The sequence below is a fragment of the Peromyscus maniculatus genome, chromosome 1 (assembly GCF_049852395.1).
Source record: "Peromyscus maniculatus bairdii isolate BWxNUB_F1_BW_parent chromosome 1, HU_Pman_BW_mat_3.1, whole genome shotgun sequence".
NCBI lineage: Eukaryota > Metazoa > Chordata > Mammalia > Rodentia > Cricetidae > Peromyscus > Peromyscus maniculatus.
In genome coordinates, this window is record NC_134852.1 from 113,098,580 (window position 1) to 113,118,211 (window position 19,632).

The 19,632-nt window shown below is 49.1% G+C and overlaps 3 protein-coding genes across 25 annotated transcripts in view; 1 reads left to right on the forward strand and 2 right to left on the reverse strand.

Moving 5' to 3' along the window:
- Nucleotides 1-12,618, forward strand: part of Numa1 (nuclear mitotic apparatus protein 1) — a 78,149-nt gene extending 65,531 nt beyond the window's left edge. For 10 of the 17 annotated variants that reach the window (XM_006993293.4, XM_076548767.1, XM_076548768.1 and 7 more), the window contains 11 exons: nt 6,365-6,433; nt 7,174-7,293; nt 7,378-7,596; nt 7,703-7,857; nt 8,715-8,961; nt 9,677-9,905; nt 10,487-10,623; nt 10,913-11,089; nt 11,221-11,337; nt 11,410-11,607; nt 11,909-12,618. In XM_006993293.4, coding sequence (XP_006993355.1) covers nt 6,365-6,433; nt 7,174-7,293; nt 7,378-7,596; nt 7,703-7,857; nt 8,715-8,961; nt 9,677-9,905; nt 10,487-10,623; nt 10,913-11,089; nt 11,221-11,337; nt 11,410-11,607; nt 11,909-11,920 — 1,680 coding nt within the window. In that variant the 3' untranslated portion in view covers nt 11,921-12,618. The remainder of the gene's footprint in view (nt 1-6,364; nt 6,434-7,173; nt 7,294-7,377; nt 7,597-7,702; nt 7,858-8,714; nt 8,962-9,676; nt 9,906-10,486; nt 10,624-10,912; nt 11,090-11,220; nt 11,338-11,409; nt 11,608-11,908) is intronic. The other 7 variants (XM_076548773.1, XM_042280583.2, XM_042280571.2 and 4 more) reach the window with 3 other exon arrangements.
- Il18bp (interleukin 18 binding protein) lies at nt 763-17,045 on the reverse strand. 5 transcript variants are annotated; one of them, XM_042280649.2, is made up of 7 exons: nt 15,996-17,045; nt 15,426-15,459; nt 15,092-15,164; nt 14,629-14,823; nt 13,973-14,096; nt 13,747-13,894; nt 763-13,541 (listed from the first exon to the last, which is right to left on the reverse strand). In XM_042280649.2, the coding sequence occupies exons 3-7, from the start codon at nt 15,117-15,119 to the stop codon at nt 13,407-13,409; spliced, it is 630 nt and encodes a 209-aa protein (XP_042136583.1). In that variant the 5' UTR covers nt 15,120-15,164; nt 15,426-15,459; nt 15,996-17,045; the 3' UTR covers nt 763-13,406. The 5 variants fall into 5 exon arrangements, 3 of the variants coding, with proteins under 3 accessions (XP_042136583.1, XP_042136589.1, XP_076404954.1); XM_042280655.2 differs by having other exon boundaries at nt 15,426-15,655; XR_013043730.1 differs by lacking the exons at nt 15,092-15,164; nt 15,426-15,459; nt 15,996-17,045 and having other exon boundaries at nt 763-8,605; nt 13,117-13,541; nt 14,629-15,085.
- Nucleotides 17,046-18,173: 1,128 nt separating this feature from the next.
- Rnf121 (ring finger protein 121) overlaps nt 18,174-19,632 on the reverse strand; it is a 68,568-nt gene continuing 67,109 nt past the window's right edge. For all 3 annotated transcript variants that reach the window (XM_076548812.1, XM_006993296.4, XM_076548815.1), the window contains exon 9: nt 18,174-18,510. In XM_076548812.1, the coding sequence (XP_076404927.1) occupies nt 18,390-18,510 (121 nt within the window). In that variant the 3' untranslated portion in view covers nt 18,174-18,389. The remainder of the gene's footprint in view (nt 18,511-19,632) is intronic.

Here is a 19,632-nt window from a genome sequence, read left to right on the forward strand (position 1 = left end):
AGGAAGAACAGATTGATATGGCCTTGTGTAGGTTATTGTCCTTCTTTCCCACAGAGTCTGGATTTATCCAAGGTATGAAGGTGATAAATGAGGCAGCCCTTGGAGGATAGGGAACATGATGAGCTCAGAATACTCACTCAGCATTCTCTGGTGCCTTATCCCAGAGTCTCATGCAAATAGTGCTTTCTGGAACCAGAAACTAAGATTGAGAGAAGTAGAAGGGGTCTTCCCTAGATGGGCCATGTGCTCCGCCTACCTTCTCCCTCTCAGGCATCTCCCTCCTCCCTAGTTAGTAGGCTACAGAGCTGATATTTAGTAAGAACACTTTGTCCACTCCCCACTCCAGTCACATTCTAAGGAAATGGGACAATCATAGTGGAAAGCAAGCAGTTTGCAATGGAGCCTTTTGCCTCTTCCTCTGTTGCCTGCTCGTGCCTAAGCTCCCAGAATGCCTAGAAGCAGCAGGGGTGCTTGTGTCTGTTAGGATCTCTCTTCTCCTAACCCCCTTTGCTGTTCCCCTTTGTGGCGGTTGGGGGAGGGGCTTGGGTGTGTGTGCTGCCCGTTCTTGTCTTCTCCCAATGCTAACCACAGCGATTATGCTGCTAGCCTGTCTCTAACAGCCCTTGGAGATTGGAAAGAGGTCTGGGAGCTTTGCTTTGGCAGTTTTGGGGGAGGAGGGAGGAATGAATGTACTTTGACAGTGTTTGTTAGAGCACCAGAATGTCTTGTTGTTTTTTTCTATTTATTTTGTGTGTGTGTGTGTGTGTGTGTGTGTGTGTGTGTGTGTGTGTGTGTGTGTGTGTGTGTGTGTTATGCATGCTTGGTGCCTGCAGGGACCAGAAGAGGGTGTCAGATCTCCTGGAACTGGAGTAATAGTCCATTATGAGCTGGCATGTGGGAGCTGGGAACCAAACCTGGGTCTTCTACAAGAACTGCAAGTGCTAATAACTACTTAGCCATCTCTCCCACCCCATAAGCTGCTCTGTTCTTGCCCCCAACTTTTCTAGGTTAGGTTTGGGAAAGAGCATGTAGTAGGGATATGGAGAGGTGGTGACTCTGAAAAGTCAGCTCTTGATTTTGGTGGCTGGAGACTAGGGATGAGTTTAGGCAGGTGGCCCTGGCAACATCTATTTGGGGCCAACTCATGCCCTGACAACCTTTGGGCAGCAGGCTTCTTCCACCTATGTAGAAGTCGGAGAAAGGGCCTGAGGATAATGGTCTAGGAACCCCCTGGTCAGTCTAGACACCCAGTGTTTTAGTCAGGGATCTGTAGAGGAATAAACTGATAGGATGAATCTATATATACTAAAAGGAGATTAAAGAGTAGCTTACAGGCTGTGGTCTAGCTAGTTCAACAATGGCTGTTTCCTGATGGAAGGGCAAAGAATCTGGTAGTGGTTGAGTCCACAAGGCTGGATGTTTCGGCTGGTCTTTGGTCTGTAGTGGAGTCCCAAAGAAGTAGGTTCTTTTACCAACAGAGATGTCTCAGCAGCAGGATGGATAAACTTACCAGCAGGATTGAGGGCAATCAGACAAAGAGGAAGAGCTTTATTCCTTTTTTCCTTTTATGTGGGATGCCACCAGAAGGTTTGGCCCAGATTTAGGGTAGGTTTTCCCATCTCAGATGCCCCAGTCAAGAAAAACCCCTCATAGACATGCCCGGCTGTTTGGATTTTATTTGATTGCAGATGTGGTCAAGTTGAAAACCAAGATTAGCCATTTACATACAAGTCCACCTCTTGTCAGCTTGACCCATGATCATATCACCTTATGCCATTCTTAATTTCCAAATGAAAATAGGTCATAATTATGCCTCACAGGCTATAACTATCCCATATACAACTGCAAACACATTATATATTTTAGAATAAATGAAAGTATCCCTTGAGGGACATTCTTTTAGCGACCCACAACTTAAATATAACCACTGATATCTCATTTGATGCTACATCCCATGATAAACTAAGGAAAGAAAAGACACCTGTTTAAAATGTGTTTATATGTACATAAACACAGTTTTAACAAGGTGGGAAGGAAAAACACTCCTATCAATAGTTATAATCCTCGTTTTTACAGCTGGTCTTGTGGCCTTAATGTCTCTTCGACCTGTAGGTCGTGACTCCTTTGGGGGTCAAACTACCCTTTCACAGGGGTTGCATATCAGATATCCTGCGTATAAGATATTTACAATTTATAACAATAGCAAAATTACAGTTATGAAGTAGCAACAAAAATAGTTTTAGAGTTGGGGGGCGTCACAACAACATGAGGACCTATATTAAAGGGTTGCAGTATTAGGAAGATTGAGAACAACTGCCTTAGCTGGTTTTCATAATTATAAACAGTATTATATATTGCACATTGATTAAAAGCATAAACCGCCTTCTGGAGAGCTCTGCCCCAACCCTCCAGGCACTGTTACTGCGTCTTTAATGGTCATTCCATCATTCTGTCAGGCTGACCAGTGGGTTCCATGAACATGGGCCCGCTGTTGTACTTCTCTGGCTGCAAGTAGTTTCTTGGTGAGAAGCAATACTGTGTGGAATATGATAGAAGATAAGGCATTCTATAAGTCCATGATGGGAGTTTTGACAGAAGCATTATGTTCAGGAAAGGCAAAATCCATAACCAGAATAAGTATCTACTCCAGTAAGGACAAAGCTCAGTGTTGGTCTCTCCTGTTGGCAGTCTGGCACTCAGCAGCAGCTGTAGCCAAGTTAGCCTTGGTAATGGGAGTCTGTGTTGTTGAGCCCATGCATAATTCTGCACTTTGGCCAATTTGTTCATGGACCCATTGGGCAATGACAGGGATGGCTGGGGAAGAGAGGCTAATTGGTCATCCTATCTATTTGATTATTGAACTCTTCCTCAGCTGAAGTTACCCTTTGATGAGTATTTATATGCGACACAGTATCTTCATGTCCTTTGCCCATTTGAAGAGATCTCTCTACACACTTCTTCCCCAGATGTCTTTCTCAGCAGTTTTCCTCTTGCTCTTTCAAAGTCCCTGACCATCCAGCCAATCAATTGGCTACAGCCCATAAATCTGAACAGTTGCACATCTGGCCATTTTTTTCTTCTAAACAGTTTATGACCATGTCTACTGCCCAAAGTTCTGCCCATTGTGAACATTTCCCTCTACCTGGTGTTTTTCAGGGTTGTCCTAGAAAGGAGTTGTAATGCTCCAGGTCCATTTCTGGGTGCTGCCTACAAAATGTGCAGAACTGTCAGTAAACCAAGCCCTAGTCTTCTCCTCCTTAGTCAGTCAATCATGGGACAAGCCTCATGATGCTATAGGTGAATCAGAAGGCATTGTAAGGGGAGTAAAAACCATAGGCATTTGGGCAACTTCTTGATGTATCTTGCTTGTGCCCTCAGGACCTCCTTGGATCCGATCACATGTACATGACTTCCATTTGATAATGGGTTGCTGCTGTGCACATCCTACTTTATGGGTGATGAAATAATAACCCAACTTTGGCAATTCAAGTTGCATGATAACTTGATGACTCACTGTCAGATGTTCAGTTTCCACTGTTACAATAGCAGACCGAAGAACTGTCTCAAAGGGAGAATACTTGTCTGCAGATAACGGTAGAATCTTGCTCCAAAATCCCTCAGTGATTCACCTATGTTCAGACAACATCCCTATCTGCCACTGACACTTTGAGTACCACTGGTTCTGTTGGATCATAGGGTCCAAGTGGTAAACAGCCTGCACAGCAGCCTGCACCTGTTGAAGAGCCTTCTCATGTTGCAGGACTCACTCAGAGCTATCAGCTTTCCAAGTCATTTGGGATTTGGGCAGAAGTAACACCCAAGTGAGGAATGTGCTGTCTCTAGAATCCAGACAGGCTCATTAAATGTTTGTGTTGCTGTCTTGATGGTGGGAGGGGCCATGTGCAATAACTTATCCTTCACTCTAGAAGGAATATCCCTGCATGCGTCACCACTAGACTCCTAAGAAATTTCACTGAGGTGGAAGGCCCTTGAATTTTGGTTGGATTTATTATTATTACCCCATCCTCTGGTGCCCATATATGTTACCAACAAAGCTCAAAGTAGTTGCTAACCCCTACTCACTTGGTCCAATCAGCATAATGTCCATAGAGTGGACCAGTATGTTTTATGGAAGAGACAGATGATCAAGAGCCTTTCTAAGTTATGACACAGGGCTGGAGAGAGAGAATATATCCTTGAGATAAAACTGTAAAGGGATACTGCTGGCCTTGCCAACTGAAAGCAAATTGCTTCTTGTGGTCCTTAATGAATAGGTATTGAGAAAAAGGCATTTGCTAGATCAATAGCTGCATACCATCTACCAGGAGATGTGTTAATTTGCTCAGGTAAGGCCACTACAAGTGGTACAGCAGCTACAATTGGATTACTTGATTGAAGTTTTGATAGTCAACTGTCATTCTCCATGATCCATCTGTCTTCTGCATTGGCCAGATAAAGGGAGATGGTGGGATCTATCACCCCTGCATTTTTCAAGTCCTTGATGGTGGCACTAATTTCTGCACTTTTTTCCAGGGATGTGAAACTGTATTTGGGTCACTTTTCCCTGGTCGAGGTAACTCTAATGGCTTCCATTTGGCCTTCCCCAATTATAATAGCCCTCACTCCACAGGTGAGGGAAGCACTGTGGGAATTCTGTCAACTTCTAAGTTATCTATCCCAATTATACATTCTGGAACTCAAAAAACAAGCACAGGATGAGTTCGGGGACCCACTGTGAGTCAGACTTCTGCCCAAACTCCAGCCCCTACTTTAATGTTTCTTGGGATCTCCTGGAATCGGTATTAATTCAGTACCAGCAACCAATAGACCTCAGAAACTGATTGGTTTCCTTTCCCCACTGTTAGCCGTGTAAAAGACCGTAGGTCCCTCTGGGGGAAGGACTGGAGAAAGGCTAACAGTAAAACATATATTTTCTCAGGGTTCTTCATTCAAGGGATTCTGTGTCTGCAAACCGACTCAAGTATGTTCACAGGTCAAGAATCTTGTTACAATTCAGTTTAGCCTTTCTTTCATTTGAGAATTTTTCTGCTTATTCAGATAAAACAAAAATGTAGTAGGCTTCTTATCTGTTTCATGCCTGGGAACACCTTGACTGGTTAGCCAGTACCAAAGTTCCATGCAAGTCATGCCACCATAAAAATCCTTTTGCCTGTGCTGCCTGTTTGGACAACGATGATCTCTTTGCCTTTTTTGCTGTCACCTGGCCCCTCCTATTCCTGTGTCCAGTTAAACCCACAGCATTTAATTCATCCAACTGAGCAGGAGGATCTCCAACCCTAAGGTCTAGCACAAGCAAAAGAGAGATGACAAAGCTCTTCAAATGTGCTGGTGCCCCTCTCACTATTTTGCATCTCAGAAGATTAGTGAAGGGCATGTCTTCTGGGCCTTCCCATTATGGAGGGAAGTTTTTACACGGCATACCCACTCAAGCAGTTTTCCTGAGCTTAAAAATAATCAACACTAATCCAAGGGAGATCAGGCATCTCAAGCTCTATTTCAGTAGGCCATCTTTAACTGCAAGCTTTCATATTAAACCAGAATCTCTACTCCATGGGCCTGTATCAATAAACTCAGCCTGATTCAGTTCTATGTTCTTCCATCATTATCCTACACCCTTAAAATCTATTCCCACACAAATTCCCCAGACTTATATTTGAAAGAATTAGAAGTCATTTAGCTCTGTAGTGGTATAGTGTACCTCCTCATGGACTATACTTTCTGTTGACCCTGTAGGAGCCTACTTAGCCTTATGTCTGGTTATTGGTGGTCCCTGAGAGACTGCAGTATTGTCTGGCCTGGCAAGTCACTGCTGGTTTGGCAGACAATGAAGGATTAAATCTCACAGGCAAAGGCAGAGAGGACAATATTGCAGGAGGTTTTAGGGGTGAGGAGACTACTTCAGGTGAGATAAAAAGTCCTTAGCCTCAGTAGGGTCATCCCATACATCTCCATCCCAAATTCCTTTTCTTTGACCAATAAATATCCTTAATTTAACTGTTGACACCTTCTGAGGCTGGGACTTGGATTTTGGTTTTAATTCTTCCAGGGTACACTTAGAGACCTTTAGACTGGTTATACACATCTGGAGCCAGAGTGAGGGCAAGCAGGCCAAGAGCAAAAGCTTCCTTCTTCTCTGTCTCTCTGTGGGCTGCCACCAGAAGATGTAGCCCAAATTTAGGGTGGTTTTCCCACCTTAGATGATATGATCAAGAAAAACCCTCATAGATTTTGCCCAGCTGCTTGGGTTTTAATTGACTGCAGACGTGGTCAAGTTGAATAACAAGATTAATCATTACATCCAGGGAATTCAGTCTTGTCTGTTCTCTTTTTTTCTACTCCTCAGGTGGAAGAACTGAGTAAGAAGTTAACAGAGTATGATCAAGCCAGCAAGGTGCAGCAACAGAAGCTCAAGGTGGGACAGATGTGTGACAGGCCCACCCTCTGACTGCAAGACACGGGTGGAGGAACATCTTCTCTAAGCTCAGGGGCTAGGGTGGTGGGGGCCACAGCAGAAGCACCCCGGGGCCATCCTGATCTCAGAAACCTTGCCTTTGCCTTCTGGGAACTCTCACAGGAAGGCCTGCTTTCTGTTATAGCCATCTGTGCTTTTCAATTAGATTAAAACAAAAAAAGACAGAGATATATAGCTCAGTGGTAGAGTACCTGCTTGGTGCGTGGAAAGCACTCTACCACTGAGCTACATATCTATGCCTTGATCAGTTTGCCTAAATCTCTGAACTCTTTTCATCTCTAAAACGGGGATCAAAGTTATTTCTCAGAGTGGTTTGGAGAAGTGAGTTCTGTGATTGAGTGTGCACATGCAGTCACCTCTCACTGTACTCTCCCTACCAGGGTGTTCTCTGAGATCAGTTTCTGTTCCCTTGTACAGGGAGGGGTGAGATACTTGGTGCCTGGTCACACAGATGGCAGGCAGAACTGTGAGAAGTATTAGAGCCAGCAGGTGGTCAGCAGAATGTCCACAGGAGAGCCTGGGAGGGAGAATGTAACTGTTTTGTAGGCTGCGGTTGGGAGAATGTATGTGTTGGGTGGAGGGATCCTAGGTATCCTGAGAGAATATATCTTGAAGGACTCTGGAGACTGAGTGGGTTTGGGTAGACTAACCAGGGCTGCCTTTTTGGACTGACTTCTCAGGCCTTCCAGGCGCAGGGGGGTGAGAGCCAGCAGGAGGTCCAGCGCCTCCAGGCCCAGCTGAGTGAGCTGCAGACCCAGCTGAGCCAGAAGGAGCAGGCAGCTGAACACTACAAGCTACAGGTGAGGGGACAGGCACGGCCTGCTCTGCCCTTCCTCCTGACCACTAGGCTCTGCCGTACCTACTCACCCTATCTGTCCACACAGATGGAGAAAGCCAAGACCCATTATGATGCCAAGAAGCAGCAGAACCAAGAGCTGCAGGAGCAGCTTCGAGACCTGGAGCAGCTGCAGAAGGAGAACAAGGAGCTTCGGGCTGAAGGTGAACGTTTGGGCCGTGAGCTGCAGCAGGCAGGGCTGAAGACCAAGGAGGCTGAACAGGCCTGTCGCCACCTTAGTGCCCAGGTGCGCAGCCTGGAGGCTCAGGTAAGCATCTACTTTAACAGAGGTGCTTCACCCTGTACTGTTGGAATCCATGTCCTCCTCTCCAAGGCCAACCCTACTCTAGACTTCTCTTTATTTTACCTCCCAGGTTGCCCATGCAGACCAGCAGCTTCGAGACTTGGGCAAATCCCAGGTGGCAACTGATGCCTTAAAGAGCCGTGAGCCTCAGAAACCCCAGCTGGACTTAAGTATTGACAGCCTGGATCTGAGCTTGGAGGAAGGAACCCCGTGCAGTGTTGCTAGGTCAGGAGACATGCCTTTCTACCCTGTGCCTGTTCACTGAGCGAACGCTGTTCTCGTCTGTGGTTCAGTGTGATGACAGATGCATGCTCAGGGCACAGGAGAAGTGAAAAAGAAGTACAACAGTTGGAAAGCCTGGAGAAAGCTCTCTCTTAGGAGCCTTGATAGACTGCACAGGTGTGTGCAGGGGTGAGGAGCAGCTGTATTGGCAGGCTGAGTAGGCCTGAGAGCCCAGAGCCTGACTGGATTTGATCTTAGACTGATGAACCTCAGAAGTGCTGAAATTGAGGACCACAAGGTTGGATTTGCGTGTTAGAGTCTCCTGATAGTATAGAAGTCAAGGTTAGAAGTAGTTACTGTTTCGGCCAAATATTTGTCCTGCACTAATTGTATGCAGGTGTTTCTGAATACTTAGAACAGTTCCAACTTTATTTCACCCTCTAGCCACCATCATAGGTCAGCTATAGTCATCATATCTCCTTAAACAGATAGAACTGGGGTTGAGGGGCAGACACTGGCCTAAGCCTCCACAGTGATGGAGCTCAGGTTTGAACCTGGCAGCCTGGGCTGAGTCCTTGCTTGTCACCACTCTCCAGCTTCTCCCAGTCTAAGTGTAGGTGAGATGAGCTCAGGCTGACCAGGGAAGGGAGTGTACGTGGAGCCGTGTGTAGCTAGAAGAGCTTCTTAGAATGTTGACTGTGACGGTGTGGTAGGAGAGGTCGAATTCCACTCCCCTTCATGGCCTGGGCACCTGTGAAAAGCTCTGCTTATTAAACTAGAAGACCCATGAGGAAGAACAGGCAGAGGGTTTCGAGTGGGGAGTGATAACTGCATCTCAGCAGATTTGTTTTTTTCTATAGCAAGCTGCCTCGTACCCAGCCAGATGGCACCAGTGTCCCTGGAGAGCCAGCTTCACCCATCTCCCAGCGCCTGCCCCCCAAAGTGGAATCCCTGGAGAGTCTCTACTTCACCCCCATTCCTGCTCGGGGTCAGGCCCCCTTGGAGAGCAGCTTGGACTCCCTGGGCGATGCCTTCCCTGACTCTGGCCGTAAGACACGCTCTGCTCGCCGGCGTACCACACAAATCATCAACATTACCATGACCAAGGTTAGGCTACTAGGCGTGGGGCTGCAAGATGTTAACGCCAGTTCCTATCCCATCAGTCAAGAACACGCAGGGATGGGAAAGCTAAGGTCTTAACTAATTTAGGGGGTCTTTGGAGAAGGGCAGCACCTGCCTGAGAGGAAGGCAGAGCAGAATCTAGGAAATAACAGCTAACCCTGGGCTTCTAGCACCCCCATGCAGCCAGGATGTTGCTTGGCATGGCCCTCGATGGACTGCTACTTCAAGACTTGGATTCTTTTTTTTTGTTGTTTGTTTGTTTTTGTTTCAGGACTGGAGAATAGATGGAAAGGTGCTTTTACGCCTTCTACTACTGAGAATTGGGGGAGAATGTAGATGATGTTCAGACCCCAGGAACCTTGGGTGTAGGGAGAGCAGAGGTTGTGAACCAAGACCAACTAGCTAGCTCAGGAGATAGGGATTCTGACTCTAGCCTAGCTACTTCTAGCTGTTTGACTGGGGTTACCCAACGTTACTTACCTCTGAAGTAGCCTAATAATGCCACCTTCAAAGTCTTGTGGGTAGAAGAGTCTTGGCAACCTCAGCATCTTACAAGTACTGTGTGGCCTGTTGATATGCTTGCAGTCTCAAGACCCCTTTACAGCAATGTGGAAACAGCACATGTATTGTGGCGTCTGGGTGCTTTGGGGCAGAGGAAGGTGGTGCTTTATAGTGTTACTGCAATGATTCATCCTTCCAGAAACTAGATGTCGAGGAGCCAGACAGTGCCAACTCATCCTTCTATAGCACACAGTCTGCTCCTGCTTCCCAGGCCAGCTTGCGAGCCACCTCCTCCACCCAGTCCCTGGCCCGCTTGGGCTCTCCTGATGATGGCAACTCGGCTCTGCTTAGCCTGCCTGGCTACCGGCCTACTACTCGGAGCTCTGCTCGTCGCTCCCAGGCCAGGATGTCCAGTGGGGCCCCTCAAGGTGAGGAGACTGCAGGAATTGACCATAACCCCCAATCAAGACTGGAAGTGGGTCTTGGCTCAGGGAAGAGGCAAGCTCAAGGCAGGCCTCCTGCTGCCCCTCATTTGTCCCTCATCTCAGGGCCTTCCCTATCCTAGGACTGCAGAGGAGCAGTCTGGAGCAGGATGCTCACCAGTTGCTTAAGATTCCCAGTGTGGCAGTGGACACTTGTGCAAGGCCACTTTCTGGGAAACAATGGGCTTTGGGAAAATCAGGCTGCCCAGAAATTCCTTGGAAGTTGCCCTTTAGGTTCTAGGGACCCTCCTTGGGTATCAGTTCATGACCCTCCGTTTCTCTCGGTGTGGGGCACCAAGCCTTGGCAGGTGAATAAGATGCTACAGCCTCTGCTTCTGACACTCTTCTGACCTCCTCCAAGAGTGTGTGCCTCCATGAGACAAATGATTGGGATGGGTGTGCCACTTTTGTTCTGTATCATCGGGACACAGAACAGGACTTGTGTGTCCCCCTTGAATCCCCTCAGGAAGGTGGGAGGACAGTGTGTAACTGCAGCCATGTCTGGCCTAACTTCCTGTCCTTCATAGGGAGGAACAGCTTCTATATGGGTACTTGCCAGGATGAGCCTGAGCAGCTGGACGATTGGAACCGCATTGCAGAGTTGCAGCAGCGCAACCGAGTATGCCCCCCGCACCTGAAGACCTGCTATCCTCTGGAGTCCAGGGTGAGATGTAGGGTCACCTCAAGGCCTCCCACACTGGCTGAGGTTCCAGCCTGCATATGTATGCTGGGTCTTTGGCCTACTGGAAAGGTCACTCTCGTGCTTCCACATGGAATAGTTGGCAGCTGTCCCTCAGGAGTGAAGTCAGACTGAGGCTGCCAGCTATTCCTCAAGGTATAGGTAGACAACAGGAAGGCAGGCATTTAAGGATCTAGCTCTTGAGTGTTATGTGGCAACCCTAGTTCCTGCTCCATACAGCTGGGGTCCACTGATTGCTTCTTGTTCTACGCAGCCTTCCCTGAACCTGGCCACCATCACTGATGAGGAGATGAAAACAGGAGACCCCCAGGAAACCTTACGCCGAGCCAGCATGCAGCCAGCCCAGATCGCCGAGGGTGTTGGCATCACTACCCGGCAGCAGCGCAAACGGGTCTCCACAGAGACCCACCAGGGTCCTGGCACTCCTGAGGTAGGTGATGCTGCACCCACGTGCGAACAGCTCACCATACCCAGATGAGACTGTTGAAAGGGCCTCTGTCAAGAGCTGGGAAAGCATGCCATCTTTTGCATTTGTCTGTCTAATTGTCCTCTCCCTCACAGTCCAAGAAAGCTACCAGCTGCTTCCCACGCCCTATGACTCCCAGGGACCGGCATGAAGGACGCAAGCAGAGCAGCACTGCTGAAGCCCAGAAGAAAGCAGCTCCAGTTCTTAAACAGGTTAGGCTGGGCCAAGTGAAGCCTTGCTGGCAGAGCCCCCAAAGTAGCAGGTTGACAGACCTTACCCCACAGGTGGACCGGCGCCAGTCAATGGCCTTCAGCATCCTTAACACACCCAAGAAACTTGGAAATAGTCTTCTACGGCGAGGAGGTTCAAAGAAGACCCCAGCCAAGGTTTCCCCCAATACTCGCAGTGGAACCCGCCGCTCTCCACGTATTGCCACCACCACAGCTGGCGCTGCTACTGCTACTCCTCGGGCCAAGGGCAAGGTAACTCAGTAAAAGGAAGACGACCCCTAGACCACTCTACAGGGCAGCATCCAAGGCAGGGCCAAGCTAGACAGTGGAGTGGGGTGGAGGCGCAAGAAGAGGCACCGTACCCTTTGTCTGGTTAGCCATTCCTAATTGAGGACCCCATGCTTCTTAGGCATGATTGGCAACTGATAACTTAAAGATAGGTGTTTGTGGGACACAAAGGGAGGGGTTCCAGGCAGGGCTTTTCTGAGCTAGCTAATAGAGGTTGGCAACACACAAGACTTACTCTGGCCAAGTGACTGTCTCTCTTTTTCAGGCAAAGCACTAGAGTCAACACCAGTGCGTGACCCTGCCCGTGTCCTCAGCACTGACCTTGCCTGGTCCTTTTCCTTCTACTGCCCCTCTCAGTGCCTTCTCTCAGCTCCCGGCCAATGTGGCCATCCCCCCAGAGACAGTGATGTTTGCCTGCACCCTTGCCTGGTACCTGGACCTTCACTGTTGCCTTTTAGGCATCTTTTCAGAGCTGGCCCAGGAGGCTTGGAGCTTGTACAGTGTGGGGTATTCTCCCTATCTTGCCTCCTGATTTTTTTTTTCCCCCTTTTTGGAGAAAAGCCTACTTCTCCATCATAACTAGATTTGAGGCTGGATTCTTGAGCCCAGACAGTCTTCCTTAGTCTCTGGACCTAGAAGGGACCACTGGAGAAGCAGGCTATGCTTCGTGCTGTTCCTGGTAGCTGGGCCTAGCAGAGGCCTTTGCTCTTGCAGCCCAGGACTGGGCTTGACCTGGTAGGAGCCTCTGCTCTTATCTACTCCCATCTACACAAGGACACAGGTGCCTGGAGGATGCTCTTTTCCAGGACAGATGGGTCCTGGGTCTCAGGGGTGGGATAGGTGGCAGCTCATACTTCACCTTCCCCAGACTTGCACTGGGGTGGGATATGGAATTATGGGAAGGTTTTTAAGGGCCAGGGATGGATCTTTTCTAAATGTTATTACTTGTAAATAAAGTCTATTTTTCTCCCTTGAGTGCTGAGCTCTTTTGTGTATGGGGGAAGGAGGGAAATCACAGCTCTTTGGGCCTGAGGAGTCTTCAGACCACCACTCTTATCTGTCTTCCTGGGACCACATTTTCTAGAATCTTTCCACACTCCATTTCTGGCCCCCTAATACTATGGGATATTTTCTATTTCAAGGGTTTGTGTTATCCTGAATTTCTACTTGGCATGAGAGACAGTGTCCCCTGCTCCTTCCTGAGACAGGCAGTATTCCTGTGGATAGTACAAGAGCCTAAATAAAATACATCAGAGGTTGAGATGCTGCCGCTCTATGAGGACTCATCGTGGGCCCTGCTGAGATGACAGATACAATTGTGATCTGAAGCAGCCATTGTCCCATCCCTTCCTTGGGACAGTACATTGGGGCAAATGAGGAAAACAAAACCACCTATAAATAATGAAGTCAATGCAGATTGTGGCCAGAGCTCAGTGTAGATGTTGCCAAAGTGACATCTCAACCAAGGCTCACCTGTTGGATTGGTGCAGAATGTCAGAGATCTGACATGCTGTGGAAAGTCATGTGAGTTGTGGGCAGAGCTCCTATTGCTTGGCTAGGGCACCATCAGGCCTTAGAGGTTCCAGAACACCAGTGGGATGAAGACGACATTAGAAAAGTTAACAAGATGCGTTGGACAGAAGGACAAGCAGGAGCAATTCTAAGGGCCTGATTTAATTACTGTGATATTCTAGGTAGAAATGAAGCTTGAGTTTGAGGCTCAGCTGAGGAGCAAGCAGAGCCTATGGTGGAGACTTCACCCTTCAAGTAGATGGGAGCCAGGCTCCAGTCAAGGCTGTGGCTGGCTTCATGCTAACCCCTGGCCCTGCTGATGTGGGTCCTGGGCTGTGGCTGGAGAGGATTTCTTGAGAAGGGGACGGGATTGTCTTCAACCCATCCTGGAGAAGTAAAGGCATACAAGGTCAGAGCTAAGGAAGAGTTCTTACCCCCTCTATCACTGAAGACCTAAGTTCCTCACTTCTGTCTCTGGCTGACCTCAGGGAAAGGTTACTTGCTTACAGGCTGTCCTGGCAAAGCCCATCCTTTCTTCCCCAGACAGCAGAGTTCCTCCCATCCCTGGATGCCTTCCTTCAGGTTCCTTACCCAGAGCTGGGCCAGAACGATGTGATACTGGGCCACCTGCACAGGGTCCACAAACAAACAGGAGAAGTTGGTGCTTCGTAGGGTGGGGTTCAGTTCCTCCAGCACCAAGGCTCTATGTAGCCAGGTACTTGTATTCCTGTGCTCCCGACTGCAGGAGCAGAAGGAAATCATGAGAGGGTTGCAGGGGAGGTCTCCCTTCTGCTAGTCCAGCTGCTATGACCCTCACCTTGTGTGACCCTCCCTCAGCCGTCCAGGGAGGTGCTCAATGAAGGAACCATTGCCCAGCCAGTAGAGGATGCTGAAGTAGGGGAAGCGGCTGCAGGCAGTACAGGACAAGGTCAGCGTTCCATCTAGGAGCACGTATGGCTGTTAGTTATTCTATGAAACAGAGGCCCCGACTCCCCCAGCTTCCCTTAGTCATGAATCAGAATCTATAATACCTGTGCCCCACCTACGTAGGAAAACGTTAAAGGAAAATACAGGCATTAATCTCCCTAAGCCCAAGGGAAATAAATGCCCTGAGTTGATGTAATTCTTCTACTTCCGTGCTTCCTTCCTCAGGAGACCTTTTCTAAAACAGTGCCCGGTATCTAAGATTCTACACCAGGTCCAACAGTGTCGTACTAGCAGGCTGATGGCCCTCTGAGATGGCCAGAAGGCAAGCAGGCTCTGGGCAGTGGGGCTATGCCCTGGAGTACCTTGCAGCTAAGGCAAGGTGAGGGTCTATAATTCTATACGAGCCATCTTGGGAGCCAGGCTGGCCTGGCTGGTGTTTCTTGGCAGATGGGAGGTACACTCCCAAGTCAACCCAACCCATGACCTCTGCTCACAGCCTGCCTTCTGACAACTAAAACCTCTTGGACTCCCATAATTGTTCCTTACTCAGTGGCACTTCTTCCTCTGGCCAGATCACGTCCAGTGCTGGGTACCGCTTAGTCAGAACTGCTGGAGACCAGGATGAGCATGGGTCCTTTGAGCTCCCAGTAAAGACAGTGGCAGTTGTCTGAGGTGCAGGTGTGGCTCTGGCCAGAATGACAACATGGACATACAGAAGCAGGACCCACCAAGAACTGGGGTCTGAGGAACAGATAGTTACAGATGTAAAGCTCAGCATCCTAGCACCTACTTTGGTCAGCGACAAGCAGCTACTTGAGTGGTGAAAGATACTCCTAGACTGTCACCAGGCATCAAAGTGGGTGGAGACCCTTCAGCCTCCACCCTTTAGCCCTGCTGAACGTGGTGCAAAGAAGCCTTGAATTGAAGCCAGAGCCAGAGCAGCTCCACAGAAGCTCAAAGCGACAGGGCTCCACCCGTTAGGAAGACCCCACAGAGACCCACATCCCACCTGCTGTCCAGCAGTGTCTCATGGCCATGATGAATGTGTCAGGAGCAAGCAAGTCTGGTATCTGTAACTTCCTCTGGAAAAAGGTGAGTAAAGTTCAGCCAACCCCACATCTTCTCAGGTTCCTTACCTCAGACAGACATCAGTTTCAGCCTCTGGTACTTCAGAGGGCAGGCCTAGGGCCACACGCTGGGCAATCGGCACTTAAGACACCGCTATTGTTACCTAGTAACAATTTCCTCTTATACCGGCTCCAAAGCGCATTTCTATAACGGTGTCCCAATCCAATCCTACTCGTTGGGAAGAGGGAGAAAGGCACAAAGAGCCAGGGACTTACCTGGGAAGCAACACTCTCCGTTGACAGCCTCCTTCTGGGAAGAGCAGGATGCAGTCAGCTGCTGGGAAAAGCTCCCAACCACGATTTCACTTTCAGTTCTGCTCCAACTAGGAACCCCAATCCCAAGCAGGCTGCTCCGCCCCGTGACCCAATGCTCAAAGTAGACAGGATCCCCAGGCTCCTCTCCGAACTCACTAGGGTCTTCTGTCCACCTCACCCCACTAAGGCCCCTAAGGGGGTGACACAGATCAGTCTCTTGCAGATCAACAGTCTTGCCTAGGGGTGGACTGTGGTCCCCTTCCACCCTTCATAACTGACTTTCTATAAAGCCAAGACTTTATTTTCTCCAGAACAATGCCCAAAGAGTCAATAGTCATTGGTACTGGGGACCCCAAATTGAATCATGACCTTTTTACGCTCAATGCTATACCGGCCCATTACCATCTTAGCCTCTCTCAGGCTTCCCACTTCCCCAGCCCCAAGGTCAGCTGTATCACTTAACACCCACTCTTCACACGCACAGGCATAACCACTTCTGCAGGCTCACTGGTTAAGTCTTGATCTCCCTACCTGGCTCTTCAGCCCTGAAGAGCTTCGGGGAGCTCCGAGACTCAGTGTGGCTGCTTGGCCCCAAAACTCACCACAGGAAATAGCAACTTCCCTGCTTGGCTGGTGTACAAAACTCCCAGCCACACTCAGTTGACCCTAAATAGCCAGGAAGGCACTTCCCCAACCCTGGCTCCAGTAGCTCAGGGGCTGGGACTTGGCAGGGACAAAACTAGAACCAGGTCAAGTCTAAAGCTGTGCTCTCTGAGTCTCATGGCAGAGTCTCTGGTGCATGCACCTGTGGTAAGTGTGTGGTCTGAGGTCTGTGGTTCTGTGATCAGCAGGGAAAGCTGTTGACAACAGGTAGGGAGATGAGGCAGGTTTGGAAAATCCACCAGGAATAAACATTCACAACTGATTCGGATGCAGGAGGCTAAAAGCCATGTCTTTTTCTGTCTCGCATTTCTCCTCTGAGTAACTCTACCTACCTTCTACCAGCTAGGCTGCAGAATGCAGGGAAAACTCCTCCCTCAGAATCCAGGATCTCCAAGAGTTTGACCCAGAGTTTACACAAGACCACCACGCTCCTGGGAGGGGGGAGTACCAGTCCACTGGGGATGGGTGGCGGTGCAGGAAGAGGAACTAGGCCTTTACCTTAGAGCAAGGAGATCAGAGGTGGCCCGCAGGTTGTGGGATTCAGGACTGATAAAAGTATGAAAGCAGCTGGGCGGTGGTGGCACACACCTTTAATCCCAGCACTCAGGAGGCAGAGGCAGGCGGATCTCTGTAAGTTCGAGGTCAGCCTGGTCTCCAAAGCGAGTTCCAAGAAAGGCGCAAAGCTACACAGAGAAATCCCGTCTCGAAAAACCAAAAAAAAAAAAAAAAAAAAGTATGAAAGCAGCCTTGGCCTTAGGGAGAAGGGAGGGCAGAGGAAGAGTGATCTCTGAGCCCTTTGCTCAGCGCCCATTTCCCTGAGGACGGAGGGAGACAAGAAATGGCTAAGTAGTAGGGGTAGGAGGGTACTCGTCTCAGGCAGTGAGAATGGAGTGCCACCTCAGTTAACGGGGCCCAGTGAGGCTTCGGGGCCCCTAATGCCACAGGACAGGAACCACTGAGGTGCGGATGTGTGGAAATGAGGCCCCAGCTCTCAGTTGGGGTACAAGAGGCAAGACACCCTGAGGTCACAGGAAAGGTAGCAAAAAGCAAGGCAGATGGCTGTCAGCTCTCCAGCCCAGCTCAGGGAGCTTTATTCAAGGAGAAGACAGGACCCTGTTGGGTTCCTGTGGCCCTCAAAGGGGCAGGGTCACATTTCCCTAGAAGCACAGTGCTGCAGCTCCACAAGCCTCCCTCCCAGTGACTCCAGATGCCCAGGACTAAGGCTAGGCCGGCGCAGAAGGCCCTTTCTCAGAACCGTACTCACTCAGGCCTTACTTTCTATCCACCCACCACTCCAATTGTCGGGCCCAGGAAGAGCCCACAAATGACCAACCCTACACAGGGATGTTACCTGGTCTGGGAATCCCTGCTTAGCTTCAAGGGCATAGTGATGACTAAAGAGACTGATATCCATTAGTCTATCTGCTCTGTGCATACACAAACACACACACTCTTAGGCTTTTGGTAAGGAAGTGAGGTGCAGAGCGGCCTTTGGCACGTTACCACTTCAGGCTGAAGGGTCTATTTGCACAAGAAGCTCAACATCCATTGCTGCCCACGTAGCTTCCACAGCTCAACTATGCACAGATGGTTTCTATGCCCTGTCTGGCAACAGCCCTGCCCAGCAGCAGGTTATCTACACTACTCATTCTTCCAGTTGTCCCAAAACATGTCAGTGAATTCTGAGGTCACAGGGCTTCCCTAGTTGGAAATGTCATTGATTTTGCCACACTCAGTCTTTAGTTTCCAGACAAAGAGGGAACAGAGCCATGTACAACAGCCATCTTATACCCCAGACGGATGAAGAGACCCTTCACTGCTGCTCAGTGTTGATCTGTGGCACCAGTCTGAGCTCTGCAAACCGGGCTTCAGCCTTGCAGAGGGAAGGGAAGGGAAAGGGTAGCCACCAGAAAACCCACCATTGCTCTTAGCCAGAGGTGAGAAGACGCTTCCCAACCAACAGCTTTGCCCTACCCTGTTCAAGGAGGGTAAGGCCACGGGGTGGGGGACAGTTCCTATGCTCCACAATAAAAAAATTTAAATATATTCATCAAAATAATTTTCTTTTAAAAAGCCCCCACTGCTGACAGCCCCACTGGCTGGTTCTCCATCATTTCCCCCCGCAACCCAGACACAGCTGAGGAGGTCCTGAGTGGCCCAAGTGCCTTTGAGTCTTTCCCACCCGAGTCTTCGTGGGCAGCAAGGAGAGTGCCCTGAGGTCCATGGTGGGTGGGCTGGGTTCTCCAATGAGGTGGTTCCTGATTACTCCAGGCCCAGGATGTAGCTGATGCCTTGTACCAGGCCAATGATGACAGGCTGCCAGGCTACCAAGTATCGAAGCCAGTCCAGCAGCTGTCCATACATGACATGAGGCCTCTCCCAGCTGTTACAATGTTAAGGATCAGAGGCTATATGCAAGAGCTGTTAGGTTCATCCAGCTTGGTAGTGAAGCCTTCCTTGGATTTGCCTACAGTTTGACGCTGCTCCATAACCCAGAGAAAATAAAGCTACCCAGCTTCTCTTCAGGTCTCCACGGTGAAATGGAAGGCTGAACCCAGAGAATCAGGGGAAGGAAAGCAGAGGGGACTGGAGCAGACATGAGAAGTGGAGAGGTAAACCAGATTTCCACAACCAACATCCATGCAGGGCCTCTATGCACCATTTCTCAGAGGTGACAAACAGCCTGAGACTGACATACACCCTAGAAATGTATCCATGCAATGTAGACCAGAGGAGGCTGGGAATGGAATACAGTAAACCATAGCGTCTTAAGCAAGTACTCTGCCTCTGGTCTAGCTATACTCTCGCCCCAAGAAGGTTCTTGCAATGTATAAAATTTAAGGTTTTCTCCATCAAGGAAAAACGTTGGGTCTACTGACACGTTCTGTAGTAATTTCCTTCCAGATAAAAGCTTCCATCTTGGCAGGAAGCTTGTTAAGACACTGGCTGTTCTTGGGTGGTGGTGGCACACGCCTTTAATCTCAGCACTCAGGCAAAGGCAGGTGGATGTCTGAGTTCAAGGCCAGCTTGGTCTACAGAGTGAGTTCCAAGACAGCCAGAGCTACACAGAGAAACCCTGTTTTGGAAAAACAACAACAAACAAAACCAAAAAGTAAGATGTTCTAAAGGAGTAAAACATCCCATCCAGCTGAGAAGCTCCTTAAGTCCAGAAAGTAAACAATTCGAAAGCTCCAGGAAGTCCCTGAAACTGATCAGATACACTAGGCTCCTCCTTCATCAAGTATATATAATCAGTGAAAACTGCTGAGACACAGCTGAGCTTCCTAGAAGCCTCTCAAACCAGCTGAGCTGCCTGGAAGAGGCTCAGACCAAATGAACTGCCTGCAGCGAGTTCCAGGTTTGTGGCTTCCAGAAGCCATCATCTATGGTAGCTTTTGGTGATGCAGCTGTCTTTGAGTCATTTTGGCTCCTGTAAATAACCCCTCACCCTCACTCCTATGAGTAACACCAATAAAACTCACTGGTTCACCAAGTTGTACTTGGG

What these genes read in the sequence shown, in the direction of transcription:
- Il18bp (XM_076548839.1), bottom strand. Translation starts at nt 14,860, where the DNA reads ATGCTGAGCTTTACATCTGTAACTATCTGTTCCTCAGACCCCAGTTCT. An exon ending in AGAGGAAGAAGTGCCACTGA is followed by an intron (nt 14,097 to 14,628) that starts GTAAGGAACAAT and finishes ACGTGCTCCTAG; the next exon opens with ATGGAACGCTGACCTTGTCC. An exon ending in CTGAGGGAGGGTCACACAAG is followed by an intron (nt 13,895 to 13,972) that starts GTGAGGGTCATA and finishes CTGCTCCTGCAG; the next exon opens with TCGGGAGCACAGGAATACAA.